The sequence below is a fragment of the Artibeus jamaicensis genome, unplaced genomic scaffold (assembly GCF_021234435.1).
Source record: "Artibeus jamaicensis isolate MK-2021 breed Jamaican fruit bat unplaced genomic scaffold, CSHL_Jam_final contig_490, whole genome shotgun sequence".
NCBI classification, from domain to species: domain Eukaryota; kingdom Metazoa; phylum Chordata; class Mammalia; order Chiroptera; family Phyllostomidae; genus Artibeus; species Artibeus jamaicensis.
In genome coordinates, this window is record NW_026521861.1 from 2,438,586 (window position 1) to 2,461,942 (window position 23,357).

General features: G+C 48.7%; 2 protein-coding genes and 1 long non-coding RNA gene across 3 annotated transcripts in view; 2 read left to right on the forward strand and 1 right to left on the reverse strand.

The window, feature by feature from the left end:
* The first annotated feature begins 1 nt into the window (after nucleotide 1).
* SFXN2 (sideroflexin 2) lies at nucleotides 2-17,197 on the forward strand. Its single transcript, XM_037159379.2, has 12 exons — nucleotides 2-249; nucleotides 7,574-7,758; nucleotides 7,940-8,110; nucleotides 9,241-9,339; nucleotides 10,140-10,215; nucleotides 10,521-10,606; nucleotides 12,123-12,183; nucleotides 12,551-12,617; nucleotides 13,231-13,280; nucleotides 13,621-13,670; nucleotides 15,309-15,356; nucleotides 16,068-17,197. The coding sequence occupies exons 2-12, from the start codon at nucleotides 7,598-7,600 to the stop codon at nucleotides 16,165-16,167; spliced, it is 969 nt and encodes a 322-aa protein (XP_037015274.2). The 5' UTR covers nucleotides 2-249; nucleotides 7,574-7,597; the 3' UTR covers nucleotides 16,168-17,197.
* LOC128627936 (uncharacterized) lies at nucleotides 12,439-20,381 on the reverse strand. The gene is made up of 3 exons (XR_008392237.1): nucleotides 20,282-20,381; nucleotides 18,975-19,205; nucleotides 12,439-13,963 (listed from the first exon to the last, which is right to left on the reverse strand). It is a non-coding gene; the product is annotated as an uncharacterized LOC128627936 (long non-coding RNA).
* A 118-nt stretch (nucleotides 20,382-20,499) lies between these two features.
* WBP1L (WW domain binding protein 1 like) overlaps nucleotides 20,500-23,357 on the forward strand; it is a 59,580-nt gene continuing 56,722 nt past the window's right edge. Inside the window, exon 1 of the mRNA XM_037159375.2 lies at nucleotides 20,500-20,677. Within this exon, the coding sequence (XP_037015270.2) occupies nucleotides 20,588-20,677 (90 nt within the window). The 5' untranslated portion in view covers nucleotides 20,500-20,587. The remainder of the gene's footprint in view (nucleotides 20,678-23,357) is intronic.

The following is a 23,357-nucleotide window of genomic DNA, read 5'->3' on the forward strand; positions in this document are numbered from 1 at the left end:
TGCTCGCTCACTGCTCCGGCGGGCGGCTAGAGCGGCTGGAGGTGGCCACGAGCTGGTAGAAACCCTGGAATCTTGACAACTCGCCCACTTGGCCTACACGCCTCCGGGCCCAGGATTGGTCGAAACGGAGGGGCGTGAAGGCGGGGCGACGGAGCTTCCCGGGAGGAGTTCCTAGTTGTATCCCCGCAAGGCTTCAAGGGTGGGCTGCATCTGCAGACATTTGTCTCTGAGCGTTCTTCCCGGGACCAGGTAAGTGGTCTGGGGAGGCAGCCGCTCGGTACATCTACCTCCAGTCCTTACATCCTGGGAGGGAACTTGCATTTCTGTCCTGACTTTGCCCAAGCTGGGCTGCAGCGCGCGTGGGGCTTCCATCTGCTGAAGCCGCGTGGGAAGAGCCTTGCCCAGGGTCTGCCCCTGGACCTCTTCCTTATGGTCCTCAGCGCCTTCGTCTGTCAGTGTGAGGAACGGGGGCGTGTGGGTTGTGCACCCATCTCTGCACGCCAGTTGTTGAAGTACATAATGGAGGAGTCCGAGTGGTGGGAGACTGCCTGTCGGAGGTGAAAAGCAGCCCAGGGACTGGCCCAGAGCCCTGGGGTGAACTGACATGGCGGGTGAAAAGGCATTTTGGGATGGTCCCGATTTGCTAAATTACATAGGACCGGAGGTACGGCTTCTGCAGTCCCCAAGGAGGCAAGAAATGGGCTGGCACTTCACGAAAGTAAGAATGAGAGGGATTTGGGGTGAGTTGGGAAGTGGTGCTATCTCCACCCTCCCTCCCTGCAGAAGACTGGAAGAGGAGATCACAAGGGGCCATGTCCTATTCTAGACTATGGAGACACAGCGGCACACAGAATGTTCAGGAGGCCCGGCCTTCTTCCTCACTGGGCTTTTTGTCCACTTATTAACCAACAGGTGTCTCTGCCTCCTGTGAGGTGCTGCCACCACGTGCTTATCTCCTATGATTTCCCAGACCGTTCTTTATAAAACCAAGCATCTGATCTTGTAACTCTTCTTAAAATCTTTTAATGGCTTCCTGAAATTTTTAGGGAAAAGTTCCAAAGCCTTAGCTTTTTCTATGACTCCACTTTCTCTCCTCTCTTAGCACATCAATTATACTTCTTTTGAAAAATTTTTAGGGGTTGCCCTAACGTTTGCAATATACGTTTATAACTAATCCAAGCTCACTTTCAAGTAACACTGTACCACTTCACTGGCAGTGCAGGTACCTTCCATAGCGCATTTGCGGTTCCTCCCACCCATGCATTATGTCAGTGCTGTTACTCATTCATTTCACTTATCTACAGCTATAATAACTAGTATACATTGTTGTTACTGTTATTTCGAACAAACTGTTATTTGTTAACTGTTAACAATTAGAGTAAGAAAAATAGCTCTGGCTCAGTGGATTGAGTACCAGCCTGCAAACCAAAAGGTCACTGGTTAGATTCCCAGTGGGGTCACATGCCTGGGTTGCAGACCAGTCCCCAGTTGGGGGTGTGGGAGAGGCAACTGATCTATGTTTGTTTTCCTCCCTTTCTTCCACTCTTCCCCTCTCTAAATAAACAAACAAACAATTTTAATTCAAAATAAAGACTTTATTTTACCTTCATTTATTTCTTCTCTGACACTACCCAGGCCAGAGTTTATGACATATATCATATTTTTCTCTCTGAAGAAATTCTTTTAACATCTTGCAAGTCAAGTTTCTTGGTAACAAATTCCAAATTCTTTCAACTTTGTTTGAGAAAGTCTTTATTTCTCCTTTATTATTTTATCGATTATGCCATTATGGTTGTTCTATTCCCCCCTTCATTTCCCTCCACCCTACCCCCCGTCCCCACCATTACCCCCCTTTAGTTTATGACTATGTGTCTCAAGTTCTTTAGATTCTATATTTCCCATACTATTCTTGCCCCCCATCTATTTTCTGTCTACTGTCTATGCTACTTATTTTCTGTACCTTCTCCCTCCTTCTCCTCCTCCCACTCCCCTGTTGCTAACCCTCCTTGAGAACTTCATTTCTATGTTTCCACTCCTGATCTAGCTGTCCTTTTAGTTTGCTTTTGTTTTAGGTGTGGTTGTTAATAACTGTGAGTTTGCTGTCCTTTCACTGTTCATGTTTTTTTAACTTCTTTTTCTTAGGTAAGTCCCTTTAACATTTCATATAATAAGGGCTTGGTGATGATGAACTCCTTGAATTTGATCTTATCTGAGAAGCACCTTATCTGTCCTTCCATTCTAAATGAAAGTTTTGCTGGATAGAGCAGTCTTGGTTGTAGGTCTTTGGATTTCATGACTTGGAATACCTCTTTCCAGCCCCTTCTTGCCTGTAAGATCTCTTTTGAGAAATCTGCTGACAGTCTGATGGGGACTCCTTTGTAGGTGACTGTCCCCTTATCTCTTGCTGCTTCTAGGATTCTCTCCTTCATTTTTATCTTGGCTAATGTAATTATGATGTGCCTTGGTGTGTTTCTTTTTGGGTCCAACTTCTTTGGGACTCTCTGAGCTTCCTGGATTTCCTGGAAGTCTATTTCCTTTGCCAGATTGGGGAAATTCTCCTTTATTATTTGTTCAAATAAGTTTTCCATTGGTGGCTGTTCCTTTCCCCCTTCTGGTACCCCTATAATTCGGATGTTGGTGCGTTTAAAGATGTCCTGGAGGTTCCTAAGACTCTCCTCATTTCTTTGAATTCTTGCTTCTTGACTCTTTTCTTTTTGGCCATTATTTGCTTTCTTCTGGTCCACTCCATTGATTTGAGTCCCAGTTTCCTTTTCATCGCTATTGGTTTCCTGTGCAATTCCATTCATTTCAATTAGTTTTGCCTTCATATGTTTCTCTAATTTGTGGCTATAATCAACCAGTTCTGTGAGGATCCTGATCACCATTGTTTTAAACTGTGCGTCTGAGAGTTTTGCTATTTCTTCATCGCTTAGATTTATAGGCTCTGGGGCTTTGAGATCTTCTTGAGCCATTTTTGGTCTGTTCGTGCCCGTTAAGTATGAGGAGTGGAGCTTTGGACTCCCAGGTTGCTGGGTTGTGACGCTATATGTGGGGGCGTGGTCAGAGTGGGAAATGGCGGCCCCCTTTGCTGTTTCCGGCTGCTGGGTGAGGAGCAGAGCCTTAGGTGGTTCACCAGGGTCGGGCCATTCAGAGTTGCTGGGTTATGACGCTATATGTGGAGGTGGGGTCAGAGTGGGGAAATGGTGGCGCCTTCCGCTGCTGCTCGCCGTGGGGACCCGCTGGGTCCCGTCCAATCGCCCACTCCCTCGCTTGTCTATCCGTGCACGAATGCGCGACCACAGTCAACACGCAGCACCGCTCCCCCACTGTCTCCCCCGCTGTCTCCCCCCACGGTCGCTGGCTGGGTCGCTCACTAGGTCCAACCCTGCGCCTGGATTCCGCATGCTTGAGTCCGTCTGACCGAGTTTTCCTGTGCTACCCCTCTCCGCCAGCTGCTGGTTTTGCCCCTTACTGGTCAGGCTGAAGAATTTGTTGTTATCAGACTTCCGAAAAGTTCAATTTTCTGTGTTCTGGCTGTGTTTTCTGTTGCTAATATTTAGTTGTCTCTAAACTTGGTTGTATGAGAAAGCACTGCGTATCCACCTATGCCTCCATCTTGGCGGAAGTCCTATTTCTCCTTTATTTTTAAAGGCTTATTTTGCTAAATACAGAATTCTAGGTTCATGGGTTTTTTTTTCTTTCAACACTTCATAAATATTTCAGTCTAACTCTTGCATATTTTCTGAAGAGAAGTGTGATGCAATTCTTATCTTTGATCTTGATTTTCTGTATTTTGAGTCTAATATACCTAGATGTAGATTTTCTGGTATTTATCTTACTTGGTGTTCTACGAGCATCCTGGATCTGTGATTTGGTGTCTGTCATTAATTTTGGAAAATTTTTAGTTATTACTTCTTCAAATATTTTTTCTTTTCCTTTCTCTCTTCTCCTTCTGGTATTCCCATTATTTATATATCACAACTTTTGTAATTGTCTCAAGGTTCTTGGCTATCTTGTTCTTCTTTTTTTTAGTTTTTATTTATTTATTTTTGGAGATGGGAAGGGAGGGAGAAAAAGAGGGAGAGAAACATCAATGTGTGGTTGCCTCTCACACGCCCCCTACTGGAGACCTGGCCCGAAACTCAGGCATGTGTCCTGACTGGGAATTGAACTGGCGCGACACTGGTTTGCAGGCCAGTGCTCAGTCCACTTAGCCACACCAGCCAGGGCATAAATTCTTTTTTCTTTTTAATTTTCAGCTTGGAAATTTTCTACTGACGCTTTACTGATTCTACATCACTGATTCTTTCCTCATCCATGTCTAGTCTACATCAAAGGCATTCTTCATCTCTGTTATAGTATTTTTGACTTCTAACATGTCTTTTTGGTTCTTTGAGTTTCCATTTCTCTGCTTACAGTATCCATCTGTTCTTGCATGTTGTCCACTTTCCTATTAGAATCCTTAGTGTATTAATTATAATTCTTTGAAGTTCCAGTCTGATAATCCCCAACTCTCTTGTCATCTGGTTCTGATGTTTGCTCAGTTTCTACAGACTGTGTTTTTGCCTTTTAGTATGCTTTGCATTGTAGTTTTTCTGTTGTTGTTGAAAGTCAGATAATGTGTATCTGGCCAAGAGTTAGGCTGTGTGTGTTTCCTATGTCCTGAATCCGTGGGTGTTCAGGCCAAAATTTCCTTTGGTGTCCTTGTTTTTGTCTCCACTGTTGTCTTTGGGTTTCTAGAGACTTCTTCAGTAAGATCTGAGACTTGCAGTTGTACAGGCCTAAGACTAGGGCGCAGTGTTTGAGGGAGCCTGCAGCCCTGGTAAAGGTTCACAAGTGCTTTGCAATCTCCCCTCACTCCCCTTCAGTGAGACAGAAAGGCTGGAAGGGGCTGGAGTTGGGTATTTCCCTTGTCTCCTGTCACTTAGGTTCTGGTAAAACAGTTCCCTTTGAGGGCAGGCCTCGTTAAGAACAGAGGGCCCTGGGTGTGCTTTAAAATAAAATGGCCATTTTTCCCATCTCCCTGCAAGAAGCACTAGGGGATCTTTTCCTGATCTTCCCCTTGAGATCTTGTGGATGTAAAACTCACAAAGGTGCTCACCCCACCCAAGATTGAGTCCCCACTTGTCCACACTGAGCTTCTAGCAATTAGTCGATTATAGCTCGTGTGTTGCAAGGGTAGGTGCCCCATCAGTGGGCTTCCACTCCGGTGAGCTGTGTTTCTCTGTACCGGCCTGTCTCTTCAGGTTTGGGGGCAGTGGTTTGCCCTTTGACCTCAATTCTATAACGGGTCTAAGAAGAAGTATTGATTTTTAGTTCGTTCAGCTTTTTTCTTATTGTGAGAACAGGAGTGATGGTGTCCAAGCTCCTTTACATGTCAGACCTGCCTTAGTGTTTCAAGACACGGATTCCAGAACCCAGCTATGGAGGAGAGTTCCAAAGTAACTCAAGCTGAGTTAAAATCCTGGCTCTGCTGCTGGCTAATGCTTATGTGGCTTGGTAAAGTTATTGAATACTTATCTGTGCCTTGGTTTTCTCATCCATAAAATGGGGTTCTATCGCACAGAGTTATGGCGAAGATGGGCCTAGTGCATGTCAAGCACTGAGCAAAGGGTCTAGTGTAGAGCAGGAGCTCAGTCAGTGTGAGCGGATCTCACCATCCCCACACACTGCACACACTTTTGGGCTGGCTCTTCTTTTTGTCTGGACTGCTCTTCCATCTGTCTGACTTCTACGCCTCCTTCAAAACATTGTTTGTTTCTTGTACTAGTAAAGTGTGTTCAGACTCCCTCATCTACTTTAGATACGGTGACCATATAATTGCTCATCCAGTTGGGACACTTGAGAATTATTGAAAGCGGGTGCTGTTAATAATTACCCCCTGCCAGCAGTCCTGGGCAAACTGGGAGATATGGTCACTTCAGTTTTAGATGCCTCTTCTCTGACTTCCCACTGCTCCCAGTGACTGTCAGCAGCATCGTTTACTCTGCTGTCCCTGTGGATTTATTTGTTTACCTCCTATTCAGAAATTCCGTGAAGGCGGGTAAGGTGCCTCACTCACAGCCGTGCTGGGAATCTCCCACAGGGCAGGGATGCACCGCACACACAGACCCTGAAATGATGAAAGTGGTCACACCGTGTTGATTTTCACCTTTATCTGTGATTGCTTCTACATTTAATGTGATCTCAGGCCTTCTTCCTCCTTCAGATGAAGCTATTCCATCTTCTGTGGCCTTGCTCACATGCCAGCCCTCTCGGGAAGCCCCCTTTGAGTACTGGGTTCCCCTGCCTCTCCCCCTCTGCTTCTGCTGGTCTCCTGTATCACTGTTGCTGCACATATTGTATGATGTGTGCACCGGCCGCAGTGCCCTTCGTGTCATGGATGAGACATGAGACAAATTCACACAGACTACCCAGTCCTGTGGAGGAAAAGGGACGGCACGGCTACTCCCTCAAGTAGGGAGCACCTAGGAATAGCCTGGCCACCCTCTCAAGGGGAGAGCACGCTTACCCTTGCCTAGACAGGCTTTTATTGGGTTTAATTTGTGCAGGAATACAGGTACAGCTCATTAATCATTATCAGGCAGTAAGGATCAAACAGTAGGTAGCAGACAAAGAACTATTAGGGCTTCTTCTGAGTCAGGGTCTACCAGCTAAAAGGCTACAAAACTTTGGAAAACAAACCCATTTCCTGCTTGAGCCTTTATCATTTAACTAAGAGCATTCTTAGCAAAGCAGACTTCACAGGATTTTACATATCCTTTCTCAGGCCTGATCACCCAGGGAGCCCGCCCTTTCCAGCACAGGGCTGCACCGCCCTCTTTCCTTGTTTCAGGCTTAAGTCAGGCAGGGGAGGCAGATAGCCAAGGAAATCTCAGAAACTTCTCAAAGACAGACTGAGGACTCAGGCTTCATCAAAGCCGAGGGGCGAGGGTCCATCATCCCCTTTCTCCATAGCCCCCCAAGTCCTTCCCTGGGGCCTCCACGTGATCATGCCTGTCTTAGGTTGTCCCCACCTTGGGGAATCTTACCTGTCATTGGCTAATTGATTAAACACTGGGGGCCAGCTATGGGAAAAGGAGCAGAAGCAGTGCTCCTGCCAGGGAGATAAGCTTTGTCTCCTTAGTGGCTTATGGTCCAAAGGTTGCTCACTCAGCCTTAGCCATGGGGGGTTACAGCTCCTGAAATCAGACAAGGCAGTTCCCAACAATTATATACTGTCTCACCGCTCATCTCCTGTGTCACCGTTGCTGTACGTACTGTGTACTGTCCCACTGGTGGGCTCTTGTTCCCCAGTCAGTCTCAGCTCCCCAAGGACAGGCACTGTGTTGTCCCCTGTCCCAGTCTCCCTCCCTCCTAATCAAACACAGGGCGGGCCCCCAGTTGGCACTCAGGAAACACAGGCCAGTACCCAGTTGCTGAGTCTGATGACAGTCACTGAGGCTTTCCCAAACTGAGCTAGGTGACAGCAGTGGCTGGTGAAAGCAGGCCACCTACCACAGTGGGAGGTGCTCAGGGCCTGGGGGCAAGCTTTGATTGGGGGACCGTCCTCATTTTTCCTGCATTCCTTAAGTCCACAGTTTCGTGTGTGAGCAAGATGGATGCTGACCTGTCTGGCTTTAACATCGATGCCCCTCGTTGGGACCAGCACACTTTCCTGGGGCGGGTGAAGCACTTCTTCAATATCACAGACCCACGCACTGTCCTGGTGTCAGAGCAGGAGCTGGACTGGGCCAAGGTGATGGTGGAGAAGAGCAGGTGAGCAGTTAGGGGAGGGGGCTGGAGGCCCTGGGGTGATAGTGATGAGTTCCCTAGGGAGGAGGTGGAAACTGAAGGTGAGGACATAGGCGGAGATCTCAGGAAGGAGGGAGAAATTAGAGTTGCATGACTTGGCTGGGGGGACAGGGAGCTAACTCTGCCTGTTGTCCTGGGGTGATAGGATGGGGGCCGTGCCCCCAGGCACCCACGTGGAGCAGCTGCTGTATGCCAAGAAGCTGTACGACTCGGCCTTCCACCCTGACACCGGGGAGAAGATGAACGTCATTGGGCGGATGTCCTTCCAGGTTCCGGGCGGCATGATCATCACGGGCTTCATGCTCCAGTTCTACCGGTGGGGCCCGGGACTAAGGCATTGGGAGGCATAGCTGCTCCGGTCTGCCGGGCAGCAAGCAATATGATAGTATTAATAGCCATCTTTATTGAAACTTGTTGGATGCTAGGCACTGTGCTACATTCTTTGCAGGTGTTACCTTATTTAATTTTCCCAACAATCCTACAGACAGGTACTATTATCTCCATTTTACAGATGAAGAACTGAGAGTCTGGAGAGATTATATAAGCTGTCAAAGTTCATACGGTCAGGAAGTACTGTTAGCTAAATTTTAACTGAGGCAGGCCTCTCTAGAATGCACAGGGAGTAAACTGTCTCAGTTTCCTCTTTAAAAAGTGCTTATATTCAACAATGAATTTAATGTATTTCTGTAATGTAATCTCCCAGGAAAAGAAATAGAAAGACCCTTTTAGCTCAGCTGGGGAGAGAATAAAATTTCAAGCTGCTGGATACATGACTCCTGCCCTTTCCGCTCTTCCTTCTGTCCTCTCTCCCCACCAAGCATTCATTCACTTGGGCCAGGCTTGGGGCCCCAGCTTTTAGGAATATAAAGACTTTAGTCCCTCCCTAGCTGGCGCGGCTCAGTTGTGTCTCATCCTGCAAACTGAAAGGTCGCCAGTTTGATTCCCAGTCAGGGCACATGCCTGGGTTGTGGGCTTGATCCCAGGTCTGGGTGTGTGCAGAAGGCAACTAGTTGATGTTTCTCTCCCTTTCTCCCTCCCTCCCCTTCTCTAAAAAAAAAAAAAAAAAAAAAAAGACTTTAGTACTCTCCTCAAATAGCTCCCAATCCTGTTGAAGAGACTAGGAAGTAAACAGTTACAGTCCAGTAGGCTGAAGACAACATGGGGTTGCAGGAGCAGGGAGCGTGGACTGACCTTGTCTCCAGAAGGGCAGGGGAAGGGTCAGAAAGGTTCCAAGGAGGAAGCGATCTCTCAACAGGGCAGGATCTAGCCATTTATGGAACGGAGTGAGTGTGTCTGTGTGTGTGTGTGTTTGTGTTCCAGGCAAAGGGGTGAGGCTGTGCAAAAGCCCAGGTGCATAACACATGGGAACAGTTTGGGGAACAGTGGGTACCATGGTTGGACTTGTGTGTACTCACTTCCCTTCTCCTCTCCTCTCCTTACTGGTAGAACGATGCCAGCGGTCATCTTCTGGCAGTGGGTGAACCAGTCCTTCAATGCTTTAGTCAACTACACCAACAGAAATGCAGCTTCCCCCACGTCACTCAGGTAGGGGACCTGAGCCCCAGGCCATCCACATGTGCGGAGGAGGTGGCTGTCCTTTTGCCTCCAGGGCAACAGCCCTTCTCAAGGGTTCTCAGGCTCTCAGACCTCCCTGGGTGGGCTTTGCACTGGATCAAGTCTCCCTCTTCAGGGTCTGGAAGTGTTTTCTTATGCTGACTGCAAGTATTGACTTCCCAGACCAATTCAAAATGTGTTCATCCTAAAGATGTTTCTTCTACATTAATTCTACAAATACTCCTGGAGTGTGAATTTTGGGCCAGGCATAGGTGCTAGGGATACATTTGAGTGAGACATATGTGGTCCCCCCACTTGTGGAATTTAAGATCTTCTAAGAAAAAAAGCACAGTAATTTCAGATGTGATTGCTGCCATTAAGGAGAAACACAGGTGACAAGAGGGAACAGCGCAGAGAGGTGTCTGTGCAGACAGGAGGCTCCACGATGCCCTTCTTGGAGAGCTGACATTTCAGCTGAGTCTGAAGGATAAGGACTTGGCTACGAAGGAGCCCAGGGACCGTAGTCCAGGGAAGACTACCCTGGGTAGGGAGCAGCAGCCTTCAGAGGTTCCGAAGCAGGGAAAAAGCTCGGCATGCACATTTCAAGTACAGAAGGGAGGCCCGGAGGGTGGAGCTTCTAGAGGTTGGGGGAGGTCACAAGATGATACCAGGGACAGATCATGGGAGCTTCACAGGCAGGAAGCCTCGTTTCCAGACTTTCTCACTCAGGCCACGCTATTTCCCTCAGCAAGAGGGGCTCTCCACTCCCACGCATCTCTCTCCTCCACTAGGCAGATGGCCCTTTCCTACATCACAGCCACATCCACGGCGGTGGCCACTGCTGTGGGCATGAACATGTTGACAAAGGTACTGTCTGGGGCTGCTGTGGGCATGGTGACCACTAGGGGGCAGCAAAGTCCATGGGAGCACTAGGCATTTTCCCAGTCTGGGTAAATTGGGTTATTATGGGAGCCCAGTCAAGTGCTGGGAAGTACAGCAGAGCTGTCCCCAGGTTGGTCTTTCTGGAACCTTTAAGGATGTTTGGGTTCCTAGATGAATGTCTGGATGTGTGGCAGTAGTGAGGTCTGATTCTTGATTTATAGTCCGTAAGTCCCTCCACTCCCATCTTGCAGTAAGCCTGAACAACTCCCCTTGTTTCCTTCCCCCAACAGAAAGCTCCACCCCTGGTGGGCCGCTGGGTGCCCTTTGCTGCTGTGGCTGCTGCTAACTGTGTCAACATCCCAATGATGCGACAGCAGTGAGTACAGGGATCCTTTTTCCTCCCTACAAGCCACGAGGTCAGCAGGGAAACCAAGGCAAGAAACCAAAGCAGTGGGTGGCTTCTTGGGCTGGGGTGGGGTGGTGGGCATCTGGGTTGTGCTTCTGAAGGGTCCCTGAAGATTGCTCCAACAATGATGGCCGCAGGAGTGACAGGTAACTTAGGTTTCATCTGTGTGTGGCAGTCATCTTTTGGTTGGTGTGGGATGTGGGGATAGGGCAACTCTGTGGAGTTTTATAGTCGATCATGTCCTTTCAACTGCAACTGTATTTAAGTTGTGAACTCTGCTACTTCCAAAGCCCTGGGGATGGCTTACAGAATGAAATGTGGCAGAGTGAGGTGTGTCCAAAGACAGAACAGAGCCCAGAAGCTTTGAAGGAAGCCAGAGGAGTACGTAGATGCTTCCCAGGCACCCAGTTCTAAGCTTCGCAGCAGGGGAGGCGAACGAAGAAACCCGTTGTGTCTCACCATTTTTATTTCTTCTTTTTTAAAAAAGATTTTATTCATTTATCTTTAGAGGGGAAGGGAAGGAGAGAAGGAGAGAAGTATCAATGTGTGGTTGCCTCTCATGTATCCCCCGCTGGGAATTGGCCTGCAACCCAGGCATGTGCCCTGACTGGGAATCGAACTGCGATCCTTCAGTTCACAGGCCTGTGCTCAGTCCACTGAGCTACACCAGCCAGGGCCCGTTTTTATTTCTTGACTAGAGCAGGCACAGATGTTCCTCTGTTACGAAAGTGAATGAATGATGCAATATGTGTAAAGCCCTCAAAATAGCACCTAGAACACAACAAATGTAGAGTGTTAGTTTTTATCGGTGCTGTCATCATCGCCTTCGTCATCATCACCAGTTCCTACAAGCAACATTTCTTGGAACTACCAGTAAAGGGAAACTCACCACACTTGCCCTTGCTGAAAGAGCACACACTCCCACAATAGTCGTGCGTACACATTGCTCCTCTTCTCTCTCCCTCCCCCATCCAGTTGTTCCTCCCCATCAAATGAGTAAGTCCCAGCCCCGTACCTGGTTTTGGGTTGAGTGCTCTCAAGAACTGGCCCGAGAATAATAGCCAGGGTAGCAGTTGCTTGTGGTGCAGTCACTTTGTGTCTGGCACTGGACTAAGCAGTTTGCAGGCATTATCCTGTTTTCTCCTTGCCCACATCCTATAAAGTGGCTGCCACAATTGTCCTCATTCTGCCGCTGCGGATAACTGAATCTTTAGAAGGATTATGGAAGTTGCTCATGATCAGACTTTTCCTCTACGGTTTCAGGGTTCAGCCTAGGCAGTCTGGGCTCTGGACTGGCTCTCTTAACCACAGTGCTAGATCACTTCAGAAATACCACTCACCAGAGTGCAGGAGAGTCACATGGCCAGGCTGCACAAGGTGGCTTCCCAGAGCTTGAGTGCCCTGGGCGTGGCCCCCTAGCGCACCACATTGCTGACCCGTTCCCAGTACCCCTTTCCCCAGTCTAGCAACTCCTGTCTGTGTTTAGGGAACTCATCCAGGGCATCTGCGTGAAGGACAGGAATCACAATGAGATTGGTCATTCCCGGGTGAGCAGAGGCCTCCCTTTGGGTGGGAGGAGGGAACTTCCTTTCATACCCTGTCCCATCCTTAGTGGTCAGAGCAGGCCTGGGCTCCGTTACAGAATCTCCCTGACTCCACTCTCACTCCCCTCAGTTTTCCCTGCGTGTCTCTGTTTAGGACATTCCTCATGTCCTTTATCACTTCTGGTCCTGAAGCCATAAAAGTCTGGCTGGGTGGATGAGGATTGGGTGAAGTCACTCAGCCCCTGACAGGTCCATCCCTTCCCTATACCAGCTCAGATTTGGCTATGACCCTGACCCTGACCTTGACCCTGACCCAGCCCTGGATACTGGTTAAGGTCATTCCTGACAACTTACTCTTTTCTGCCTTCAGAGAGCTGCAGCCATAGGCATCACCCAAGTGGTTATTTCTCGGATCACCATGGCGGCCCCTGGCATGAGTAAGATGGGGAAGCCTTCCCCTCCTGGGGCCCCTGGAACACGTGATGGAGGCCACAGCCACACCCAGCTTTTGGGTGGGAGGTGGGACCCCAGCCCCTATTGCCGTGCTTCTTGTCCTGGTTTGAGTGCCAAAAGCCACAGGAGAACCACACTGTGGTTCCTGGAATGTCTGTTAATCTGACATTTTACGTTCTTTTCATTTAACATGTATTCCTTAAGTACCTTCAACATGCTGGACGCATTGTGGGGTGCTGGGGAGACGGTGGTAGAGAAAGTAAGTCCCCGGTCCTGGTTGTACTTCCAGCAGGAGCACGTTCAGAATAGGGTAACAGTCTGCTTCCATGAGCCTTCGAAGGTAGTGGTCAGTTTTGAGAAGGACACTTTGGGCCTGGGGTACCTGTCCTGTTACTGCAGATGTGCTCTAGGAAGCTCTTCAGCTGGAACTTGGGGGACGAGTCGGAGTGGCCATGCCTGCAGCCTTCATTCTTCTCCCAAATGAAAAGCCTTTTCCGACACTGCTGGGAGGAGGGGCATCCCTCAGCCCCGAGCTGACTGTGGAGGGGGGTCTGAGGGAGGGCCCTACAGGTCTGGCTTCTCCCTGGCTTCTTTCAGTCTTGCTGCCAGTCATCATGGAAAGGCTGGAGAAACTGCGTTTCATGCAGGTGAGTGGGGGTCCCTTTTGCCTCTTCTCTGCCCCCAGTTCCCCAGCCACACCTGTTTCGGGGAGGGACACCTGTCCCTCTAGCGACCAGCCTTCCTCTCACTGAAACCAGGGTTCATCCCCGCCCCACTGGCTGTCCGCTTTAGGCGCCAGAGCCGGCTGCTTGGCTGTGTCTGCAGAGAACAAGCAGAGCCCCCTCCCTTTTCCTCCGGGGCTGGCAGCTTCGGGCTTGTGGGTTTCCAGCTGACTGACCGGTGGTGGGCGGGGCAGGCACGGGGTTCACCGTAAGGTAGCTAAGTCCCATGTGGGTTTTTCTTTCATTTGTTTGTGTTTTTGTGCAGAAAGTCAAGGTCCTGCACGCGCCATTGCAGGTTATGCTGTGTGGGTGCTTGTGAGTAATGAATGTGTTTTCTCGGTCTGGGTTCTGTGGTGGCCGGGTACCCGAGGTCTGTCTTCTTGTGTCACCGGGCTGCAGAACATGTGCTCCTTCACCTGGCTTCCAACGTGCCCGAGCTCGGAACACCTGTGGTCCATCTGGAGCGCTCTCGCCTCACCTTTTTTGGAGGGAGCCAGGCTAGCCAGGCTCCATGCTGGCATCCGTGTGGAAAGTGGGGTGCTCGGGCACCCTCCTGTCCCAGGGTCTTCCCTCGGACCTTCAGTCAGGAGAAGGGACTCCGGACAACCCTAAGGAAAAAGAAGTGATAATTGTGTGACATGATAGAGGTGTTAGCTGACCCTAAAGAAATCACATTGCAATATATAAATGTATCAAATCAACAGGTTGTGCATCTTAAACTTGTCCATTGTCATATGTCAATTATATCTCAAAGGTAAATAAATAAGTAGCTAAAATAAACAAAGATACAAAATGCTGAGGTAGCCTGGGGCTGCCAGGTGTCCCAGCCACGCGTCGTGGCAGCATTCTTAGGTGTCTGCCATTGACGGGACACGTCGCACCACGAATCATGCCTTACGGGGCTCAGAGCCAACGGTGGCAACAGCAGCTCACATTTACTGAATGTGCCCGTGGTGCTCATGCTTCACATCTATAATTTCACTCGTACTGGTCTGCAGAGAGCAAGCAGAACCCCTTCTCTCCTTTAGGGACATGCAGGAATATATATGGTGTATATGTATGTATATACATATACACACACACATGCAAATAAAATCTTTCACAAAAAGGAACCCAAGCCTTGGAGAGATGAAGGCACCGGCCCAAGGGTATATAGCTCATAGTTGCTGGAGCTGAGATGGGTCCTTGGCAGACGTGCTCTACTTCTGCTAATTGAGTGATCGCCCAGTGGGCAGTTCCTGATACAGGCTGGGCGCAGTGCACAGGCTGTCTCACTGAATCCTCAAAGGAACTCGGTGAGGCCAGCACTTTGGTCCCTTCTCTGCGGGCTCAGAGGGAGTCATGCACCCCAGCTCCTGCAACTTCAAGTGTCAGCTGTGATAGGAACCCAGGTCGGACTCCCAAATCCTGTGAGATGTGGTTCTGGACCTGCATCAGCTGAAAACTTGTTAGAAATCAGGACTGTCAAGCCCTTTCCCAGACCCGCTGAATCAGCATTGCATTTTGACTAGTCCCTGGAGTTATTTGTGTGCACACTGAAGTCTGAGGAGCCCCCCACCCCCCCTTTACCCTTCTCTAACTGGCCAGAGGTTCGGTGACTAGAGGAGTAGGGCCTTCGGGTTCACACCCCTCACTGTTTTCTCCACCGTCGGCGGTTAATGTGGTCTCTGGGGCTGCTGCTGGCCTGTCCAGGTGACTTCATTGCTTGAACAACAGGGGTCCTTGGGGATAAGGAGGGGAATGGACGTGGGTTGATTTGGTTCCAAGCTAGAATGAGTACCCTGGCACCGAGAGGCCAGGAGAAGGGTTGGAAGAGGCGGCTTCGTGGGGCCAGCTGGGAGAGCAGGCCAAGCGGGGTGGGCACCTCCCCGATCCTTCAGGGGACTCAGGAAGGGCCTGCGCGAGGGCCCGCGGGGAAACGCCCCTAACACTTCGGTTTCTCCTTTTTTCCAGCCTCGTCTTCATGGTGCCAGTGGCATGCGGGCTCTTCCCACAGAAATGGTATCGTTCCTTACTTTGTCTTACCAAATGTCCCGTCCCTGCTCTCCCTGACCTGCTTGCTGTCCCAAAGGAGAGGAGGGGAGGAAGGGCAGTGTTTGTCCAGGGACAAGTACCTATCAGCCTAAACTCCGGGCCTCTTAACCCTGCATGCGTGGTAAACCAGGACACACCTCCAGGGGGAGGAATTGCCTCCTCCCAGAGGGCCAAGGGCTGCCTTGGAGAGAGAGGGAGGGGGAACAACAAGAGCCTGTGTCCTGCTGGTTGGGTTATGACAGAAATCTCCCCTGAACACGGGGACAGGTACTTCTGGCTCACGTTTGCCAGGGGGTGGATGACTTGAACCTCTTCGGTTCCCTTCCATGTCATGGAAGGGGAGCAGGAACTAACTCTAGGAGACCAGCGGTAGCTTGAACATATACCGAGAAGATGCCAATCTCCCCTTCCTCACTCTTAGCTCAGTAGTCAGCTGTTAGGCATCTCCTGTGTTCTGAGCACTGTGCTTGTAATCTTATGGAGAAGATGGAAGTTGAGCGCCTGGGAGAAGGAAGTCAGGCCTGAGTAGAGGTAAAAGCAGCGTCTTGTGTACAGAGGCTGTTTCTAATTCTGATGGAAAAATCGGGAAGGGCTTCTTAGAGGTGGCATTTGAGTTGGATTTGAAGAGTCATTTGCAGCTGTCTGGTGGCATACTCATGACCCCTTCTCTCTTCTCAGTGAATTGCCAGCCTCCTACCTGGAACCCGAGCTCCGAGAAGCCATGAAGGCCAACTATGGAGAACTCATGCCTTCTGTCTACTTCAATAAGGGCCTCTAGATGCCCACTCCATCAAGGACCAGTCTCCACCCATATTCACCAGCTCCTCCTTAGCCACCAGGACCCTCATGCTTCTTTCTACTCAGACATGTGGTTTATTGGGCCCCAGGGGATAAAAGTGAATAAGGGGAGAAAGACCAAATCTCTACCTGCCCCCCCCCCCCCCCCATAACTCCCATCCCCTGGAGACCAGGAACTGAGTCCGCCTCAGGGAGAAGTTGCTGGGACCTGAGGGAGACACTCAACAAACTGAATGGAAAAGTTTGGGATTCTGCTTCCAGCCAGGACTGGGGCGGAGCCCCAGGGACAAAGAGAAGCTCCCGCTCCCTCTCCCACGTCGCCTTCTCTGAAGCTGTGGACCCTCTGCCCCTGCAGTTCCAGCTGTGCAGGAAGTGGGGGGCTGGCCTGCGTCACCTTGGGGCTCATCTCCACTCTTCCCCATTCTCATTGCCCCAATCAGAAAGGCCTCTGGGGGTGCTGCTAACCTTGAGTTTATCAGGCACCTGGGAGTTCTCAGTGCTGAAAAAGGACATCGTGTGAGGCAGTGGAGTTCGGTGGTGCTTTGAGCCCTGTCTGTTGGCGCCGACTTTGTTTTCCTGCTCTAAAATCATGTCTGATTTTACTTCTGTGTTTAAAAGATAATCCCCCTAACTGTGAGTAAAAGGGATGTATGTAAGCATTAACCACACATTGTAATGGGTATAATTTCCTGGCTGCCTCCCTTCCTCGGCCCATGAGGTTAAACACCAAAGAAAGACTGGTGTGTACTGACCAGCAATGGGAAGTTTTATTTGGATGCCTGTAAGAGAAAATCAGCCAAGACCAAAGAGCCTTAAAGGACACAGCGAAGCCCAGCCACTTGCCCTTCCTGACTTGGCTGCTGGAGGTGATTTCTCAAGCTCCCCAGGGGACAGTTGTGGCATCCTGGGGTCGATGCCTATATGAATTATGTCTGGTAGACTTTGCTGACTATTCAAAGGATACCACTGTGAATCGAATAAATTTCTTGAAAGAGTACAATAAACTTTGCAGACTGAGTTAATAATAATGCCTGAACGGAAAGCTGATCTGGACTGACTTGGGCCTTGGCAGGGAGGAGGGCGTCAACTTTAAGGGGAACCTACAAGGCTAAGGCCAAGGCCCTTGCTCCTTTCCCTCATTACAGGTGGAGGGGAAGTCTACCTGTCTTTGCTGGACACCCCCGGGGTCTCCCAGATGGAAGCCGTGTTTCCCCAGAGCAGGGGTTGGCAGACCATCGCTCAAGGGCCCAAGTCGGCCCACTACCTGTTTTTACTTGCCTTGGAACTAAGAATGATTTTTACATTTTTAAAATTTCTCACCCACAGATATGTTTTTTATGGCTTTTAGAGATAAGAGAAAAGAAGGGAGAGAGAGAAACATCAATTGGTTGCCTCCTGTGGGGACCCTGGCTGGGGACTGAACCCTCAGACTAGGTACGTGACTCTACTAGGGATCAAACCTGCAACCTTCTGGTTGCACACCTATATAGGATGACACTCCAACCAACTGAGCCACATGTCCAGGGCAAGAATGTTTTTTACATTTTTAAAGGGTTGTAAAAAGGAAAAAAAAACATTATGTAACCAAGACCCAATTCACGAGCATGTAGCATCAAAACCTAAAATAATTTACTCTCTGGCCATTTATGTGAAAATTTTCCCCTCCTCGGGAGTAATAACTAAAAAAACATGCATCATGACCACCTGGAGAGCTAGTTAAAACAGACTGTAGGCCCCTTCCCCAGAATTCCTGGTTATGTAGGCCTGGGGCAGAGCCTGAGGTTTTGTATTTCTGGTAATTTTCCAATGATAATGATTCTATGTGCTACACTTTTTCCTTTTAATTAAATTTATTGGGCTGGCACTGGTTAATAGGATAATACATGTTTAAAGTGTACACTTCTATGGCACAAAAATCCGTATATGCACTGTGCCGACTGCTTAAAGTCACACCATCTTCATCTCCATATATTAGGCCTCCCCCGCCCCAGCTCTCTCCGGCAACCACCACATTGCTCTCTGAGTCCATGAAGTTTTAACTTTATATCCCACATATGAGTGAATCCTATGGTTCTTAACTTTTTCCGACTGATTTATTTCACTTAGCATGATATTCTCAAGACCCATCTATGTTGACCAAAAGGGCAATAATTTCACCTCTTCTTATGGCTGAATAGTATTCCATTGTATATATGTACCACACCTTTTTTATCCAAGCATCCCTCGAAGGACACTTTGGTGGTCTCCCTACATACCACACTTGAAGGACAACTGCTTTAATGAAAAAGGGCCTCCTACCTGTGGTCAAAGTACTGTCTGCAGTCTAAGCCCCGTCTCCCATTTTTTAAAATTAAGATATTATTCATGTACGGTAAACCCATCCTGTTAAAGTGCACAATTTAATGCTCTGTAGTGTATTCAATGAAGCTGTGCACCCATCACCAGTAATCCCAGAACATTTCCATCACCCCCAAAAGAAACCGTGCATTAGCAGTCTCTCCCCTCTTCCCCCAGCCCCAGCCCCTCACAACCCCCAATCTACTTTCTGTCTGTAGTTTTGCTTACTCTGGACATTTCATGTAAATAGAACCACATAGTATGTGGCCTGTATCTGGCTTCTTTCACTTAGCATACTGTTTTCAAAGTTCATCCATGCTATAACATTGCAATTGGATTTTAGCTGATGTCTGAACAGAAAGGTCTGTGTCTGTGAGCTAGTTTTTTTAGGAGAGGAGATTTGGCTTCAGCTTTGCTCATTTCCAAAGGCAAATAGGAAAAAAATCTTACCGGATCTCAGAGGCAGTTTCACACTGATGTTCTTTCAAAAATCAACAACTTTTCCCTTTCGTTCTTAGTTCCTAAAGCCTCCTGGCGTTCCTCCTCTCTTCGTAGACAATTACTTTTTGGAAAAAGTTTGGCGTATATAGTGGCTGCAGTTCAGAAGCACTTTTAAAATTGTTCTTTTGAACTGCATCGTAACTGCATTTTGTAAGGCCTCTGCTTTCTTTTAGTTGGCTCCTGGGGGATATGAAAATAAAGTTGGTTAGAGTTACTAAAATATCTTGGTGTGGGAAGTGCTAATCCAGGCTGTGCAAGGTTTAGTGTTTGTCCTGTCCAGTAGCCCAGTTTTCAGGATTTCTTAAAAAATGAATAAGACTTGTTGTGCTGTACAAAAAGCTGCAAATTTAGTAGGAGGGATCGGCCAGGCAGATACAGATTAGATACACTGTGGGGGAAACTGTACGAGAATCTCTAGAGAAAGAAACAAGGGGGAGGGAACTAGGAGTTTGTAAATAGGGAATTAGTTATATGTTTAAGTGTAAATAAAGTTAAGTGTATTGTACTATACAGCACAGCACTTTGAAGATCTCTTAAGTGTTCATTTCAGTGTGAGCAGACTGTGCGGGTGACAGGTGAGACAAAGAGAAGTACGCAGGAACCAGGACATAGAGAGGACGGTACGGAGAGGTTTGGGCTATATATCCCGTAGGTAGCTGAAGCATTTTAAGAGGGAAAACCATGAAACAATAAACGGCGCGCGCATGTGGTAGAGCATCCCTGCTGTGGTGTGTGAAAGGAGGCCATTTGTATTTAGTCAGATGATGAGAACATGGATCGAAGCGATGAGGGTGGATTTTAGAGCTATTTTTGAGGTAGAGTCAATAGAATTTTGTCCTTGGAACTTGGGGTGACAAAGCACTGTGCCTCAGGTAAAGATACTATCTCATAGAGAATTCAAGTTGACCTAAGCTACTGTTTGGGCAGTTTGAGACCAGGAGAGGGAGCTGTGCTTCAAAACAAAAGGCATCGAAAGATTTTTAGATTGCAATTGTTTTGTTCGTTAGGGGCGCCCAGTTACCTTCTAAAAAAAGCAAAACTAACAAAAAAATTTGCTAGCACCATTTAGAATCACCACACTCTTTCTCTTTCTTTGCTAAACCGTGGGAATCTAGCGCTTCCGCCACACTCAAGATGGCTATATCCGAGTTCGACTTTTCAATTCTACACACTCTAGGTGGCCCCGCCCCCTGGTCGGACTTGGCTATAGTTCTACACAGCTTTGCGGCACTCAAGATGGCCCAGCTTCCTCCTACTTTTCATTGGCTGGATCCTCTGGTTTTGCGTCTTCGAGGGGAGGAACTTTGATTCGATTGACAGCTATTTTGATCAATGGATGAAGTGTAGAAGCTAGTGCAGCGCTGGAACTGGAGGACCTCCCCAATGTATGGGAGGGTGTTTTGTATGGGGTGGAGCAGAGCCGGAAGCGGGAGGGGGGGGGTGGAGAGTGAAACAGGAAAAGAAGGGAAGAAGGAAGAAGAGGAAAGAGGAGGAGAGGGAGGAGGAGGTGGAGGAGGAGGGTGGCGGCGGCGCCGAGGCGGAGGAGCAGGAGCAGGGAGGGGATGGAGAGGAGAAGGCTCCTGGGTGGCATGGCGCTCCTGCTCCTCCAGGCGCTGCCCAGCCCCCTGTCAGCCAGGGCTGAGCCCCCGCAGGTAAGGGGGAGGGGCGTCCGGGCTAGGCTGGGCGCCTGGGGGTCGTCGAGGCCTGGTTGGAGGGAGCTGGAGACGACCTCGATGGTAGCAGGAGGAGGCTGAAGGAGTGTTGTTGCCAAGAGTTGAGGAGTCGCGAGAGGGACACCCATGCGTGGGGTGGACAAAATCTAAGGGGGCGCCGGTGTTCAGCTGAGGGACACCTGTTTCGGGGTCAGGAAGGCGGCAGAGGATTGGTGCCAAGCGAGTGCGGGGCCTTTGAGACGGTAGTTAGTTCAGGTGGGCTGGGGTGACTGTGACTGGATAGCGGTGCCAAGCTGGAGCAGGTGGGGTGCATTCGTGTACCCCCGTGAAGCAAGTCTGCTAGGCAGCGATGCCGCGTGTAGGTCTGTGCGGGTCGGGGTGCGTGGCTACTGAGCTAGTCTGAGAGGGAGGAGGGGCTGCGAGGATATTTATTTCAAGCCGGACTAGGGCGAGTTCTGAGGGCACCATTTTTAATGGTGTTGGAGTTAAGTGGTGGGAGGCAGGACTCTTGGGACCCCTCAGGAGGAGGGCACACTTGAGCTCTTAGAAACTCTCACTGTTAGGCTCGCTGGTCTGGGAGAGCCAGTCCCTGATGCTGATCTGGGCCAGCCTACGGCTATTGAGCAAATGGTGGTGCTGCAAATGGAGCACCCCAGGTTTTCTTGCTTGGTGGCTTGCTTTTTATCCAGGCAGAGAAGCCGGCTGTGTTGATCCCAGCTCAGGCGGGCATTTCGAAACCTTAATGGGAGCGTTGCTCTTGGTGCCAAGTTGGGTGGGGTGCACCAGGGGTGATCCCTCCTCCTTCCCTTCCCTTTGGCAGGGCTTTACCATTCTATTTTCTTCACTTTCTGTTCCCTTCCCTGTCTTTTCAAAGTCTGTACAGCTTAGCACCTGAACTTTGTCTTGCGATCAAGAGTAGAAGCAGAGTCCCAGCAAAAACACTTACCTTTCCCCTTTCACATAGGTATGCATCTTTGTTGTGCCCATTGTTATCCTTTATTTTAAATTTTTTAATGAAATGAAATTCACATAAACTATTTCAAGCCATTTAACCATTATAAAGTGAAAAAATTCAGTGGTATTTGGTATATTCACAGTGTTGGGCAACCACCAACTCTTATCTAGTTTCAAAACATTTTTATCTCCCCCATTGGAACCCCCCACCCACTAAGCAGTTCGGCTCTCCTCCCCCTGCCCCCAGCCCCTGGCAACCTCCAATCTGCTTTCTGCCTCTATGGATTTACCTATTCAGAATATTGCACATAAACGGAATCCTACAGTATGGCCTTTTGTGTCTGGCTCCTTTCCCTTTAGAATAATATTTTTGAGGTTCTTTTTCGTCGTAGCATGTACCAGTACTTTATTCTTTTTTAGGGCTGACTAATTCTCCATTGTATGGCCGTACCACAATTTGTTTATTCATTTATCTCTTGAAGTGTCCTGTGTCCCCCCCCCCAGAATATATTTCTGTATGTTGGAAATAACATGTGAAAGGAATAGAGCTCATTTTCTGGGCCAGTATATTCCCTTTTTAGGTCTGAACCCTTCCGTTTTAGGTGTTGGGGTTCTTTATTTTCCCAGTTAAAATTGAAGTAGGAGAGAGAAATGAAATTTTTTGTCTGTTAGAAAAGTTATAACCCTTTGGACTGGTAAAATTAAGTATAAACGCTGACAAAGCAAAATACAGAACAAACTGTAGCTTTTTCCTTTGCACCTGTCTGTTTTTGTATCTCTAAGGCCATTCCCAAAGACCAGTCAATAACATTGGTAGGGGGTTGATATAGGGACCTTAGGGCCTTTGGAGGTGGGTGGCTGGGCCTGTGGACTGCTTCCCCTGATGGAGAGCAGTGGTTGTCCTGGCTGATGGTGGGAAACAGCCATTCCTTTTTGTTCTGTTTTAAATCCTCACCCATTTCTTTAGGGGGAGGAAGGCTGGCAAGGCTGGAGGTTCCTTCCCATGTTATGTAAGCCGGGAGGTGGCTAGAAGATATGGGAGGGGATCTTCAATGTCATGCCCTAATTGCAGTTTGTCGAGCACAGGTCATTCTCTTATCATTTTTCTGGCACTTCCAATACTTATTTTGGGGACAGGGTGGCTTTTGTACTTTGTTCCCTTTGGATGGATGCTCCCGCTGACCAGCAGCTATTGTGGTTCCAGTTCCTGTGGAGAAGGGAGGGTTCTTTGGAAGGTTCTATCCAGTAGTCTCCCTCTTCCTGACCCCTCCCCCCACATGCCCACCCCTACCCAGTACCCTTGTCTCTTTCTGTGGAGAACACTGTTGTGTATATCTATAGTGAAATTTGTGTTTTGAATTTTAACCTTTGGAATGGAAGCTATTATATAATTATTAACTCTGAATCCACTACAATTTAGTCCATTTGGTTTGGGGTTTGATTTTTTGTTGATTTTTTTTGGCTTCTAGAAACCAGTAAAGAAAAAAATTCAGAGACTATTTTGGCATAAGACCTGCTTCAGGTACTCACTGTCCTTATTTCAACAACTGGCTTCCAGCTGACTCTGGACTGAGGAGGACTCTCTGTACTCAGTCTGTGTTGGAAATGGTGTGGGTGCCTCACTGCATTTTTCCCCTTAAAGTGGCTCTGTGAAGTACAGCCTTTTTTTTTTTCAAATGCATTTAATATCAGACATACGTATTGG

Coding starts and splice junctions, on each gene's coding strand:
- SFXN2 (XM_037159379.2), top strand. CDS start 7,598: ATGGATGCTGACCTGTCTGGCTTTAACATCGATGCCCCTCGTTGGGAC. Junction 13,671..15,308: donor GTTATGCTGTGTGGGTGCTT/GTGAGTAATGAA, acceptor CCTTTTTTCCAG/CCTCGTCTTCATGGTGCCAG. Junction 15,357..16,067: donor GGGCTCTTCCCACAGAAATG/GTATCGTTCCTT, acceptor CTCTCTTCTCAG/TGAATTGCCAGCCTCCTACC.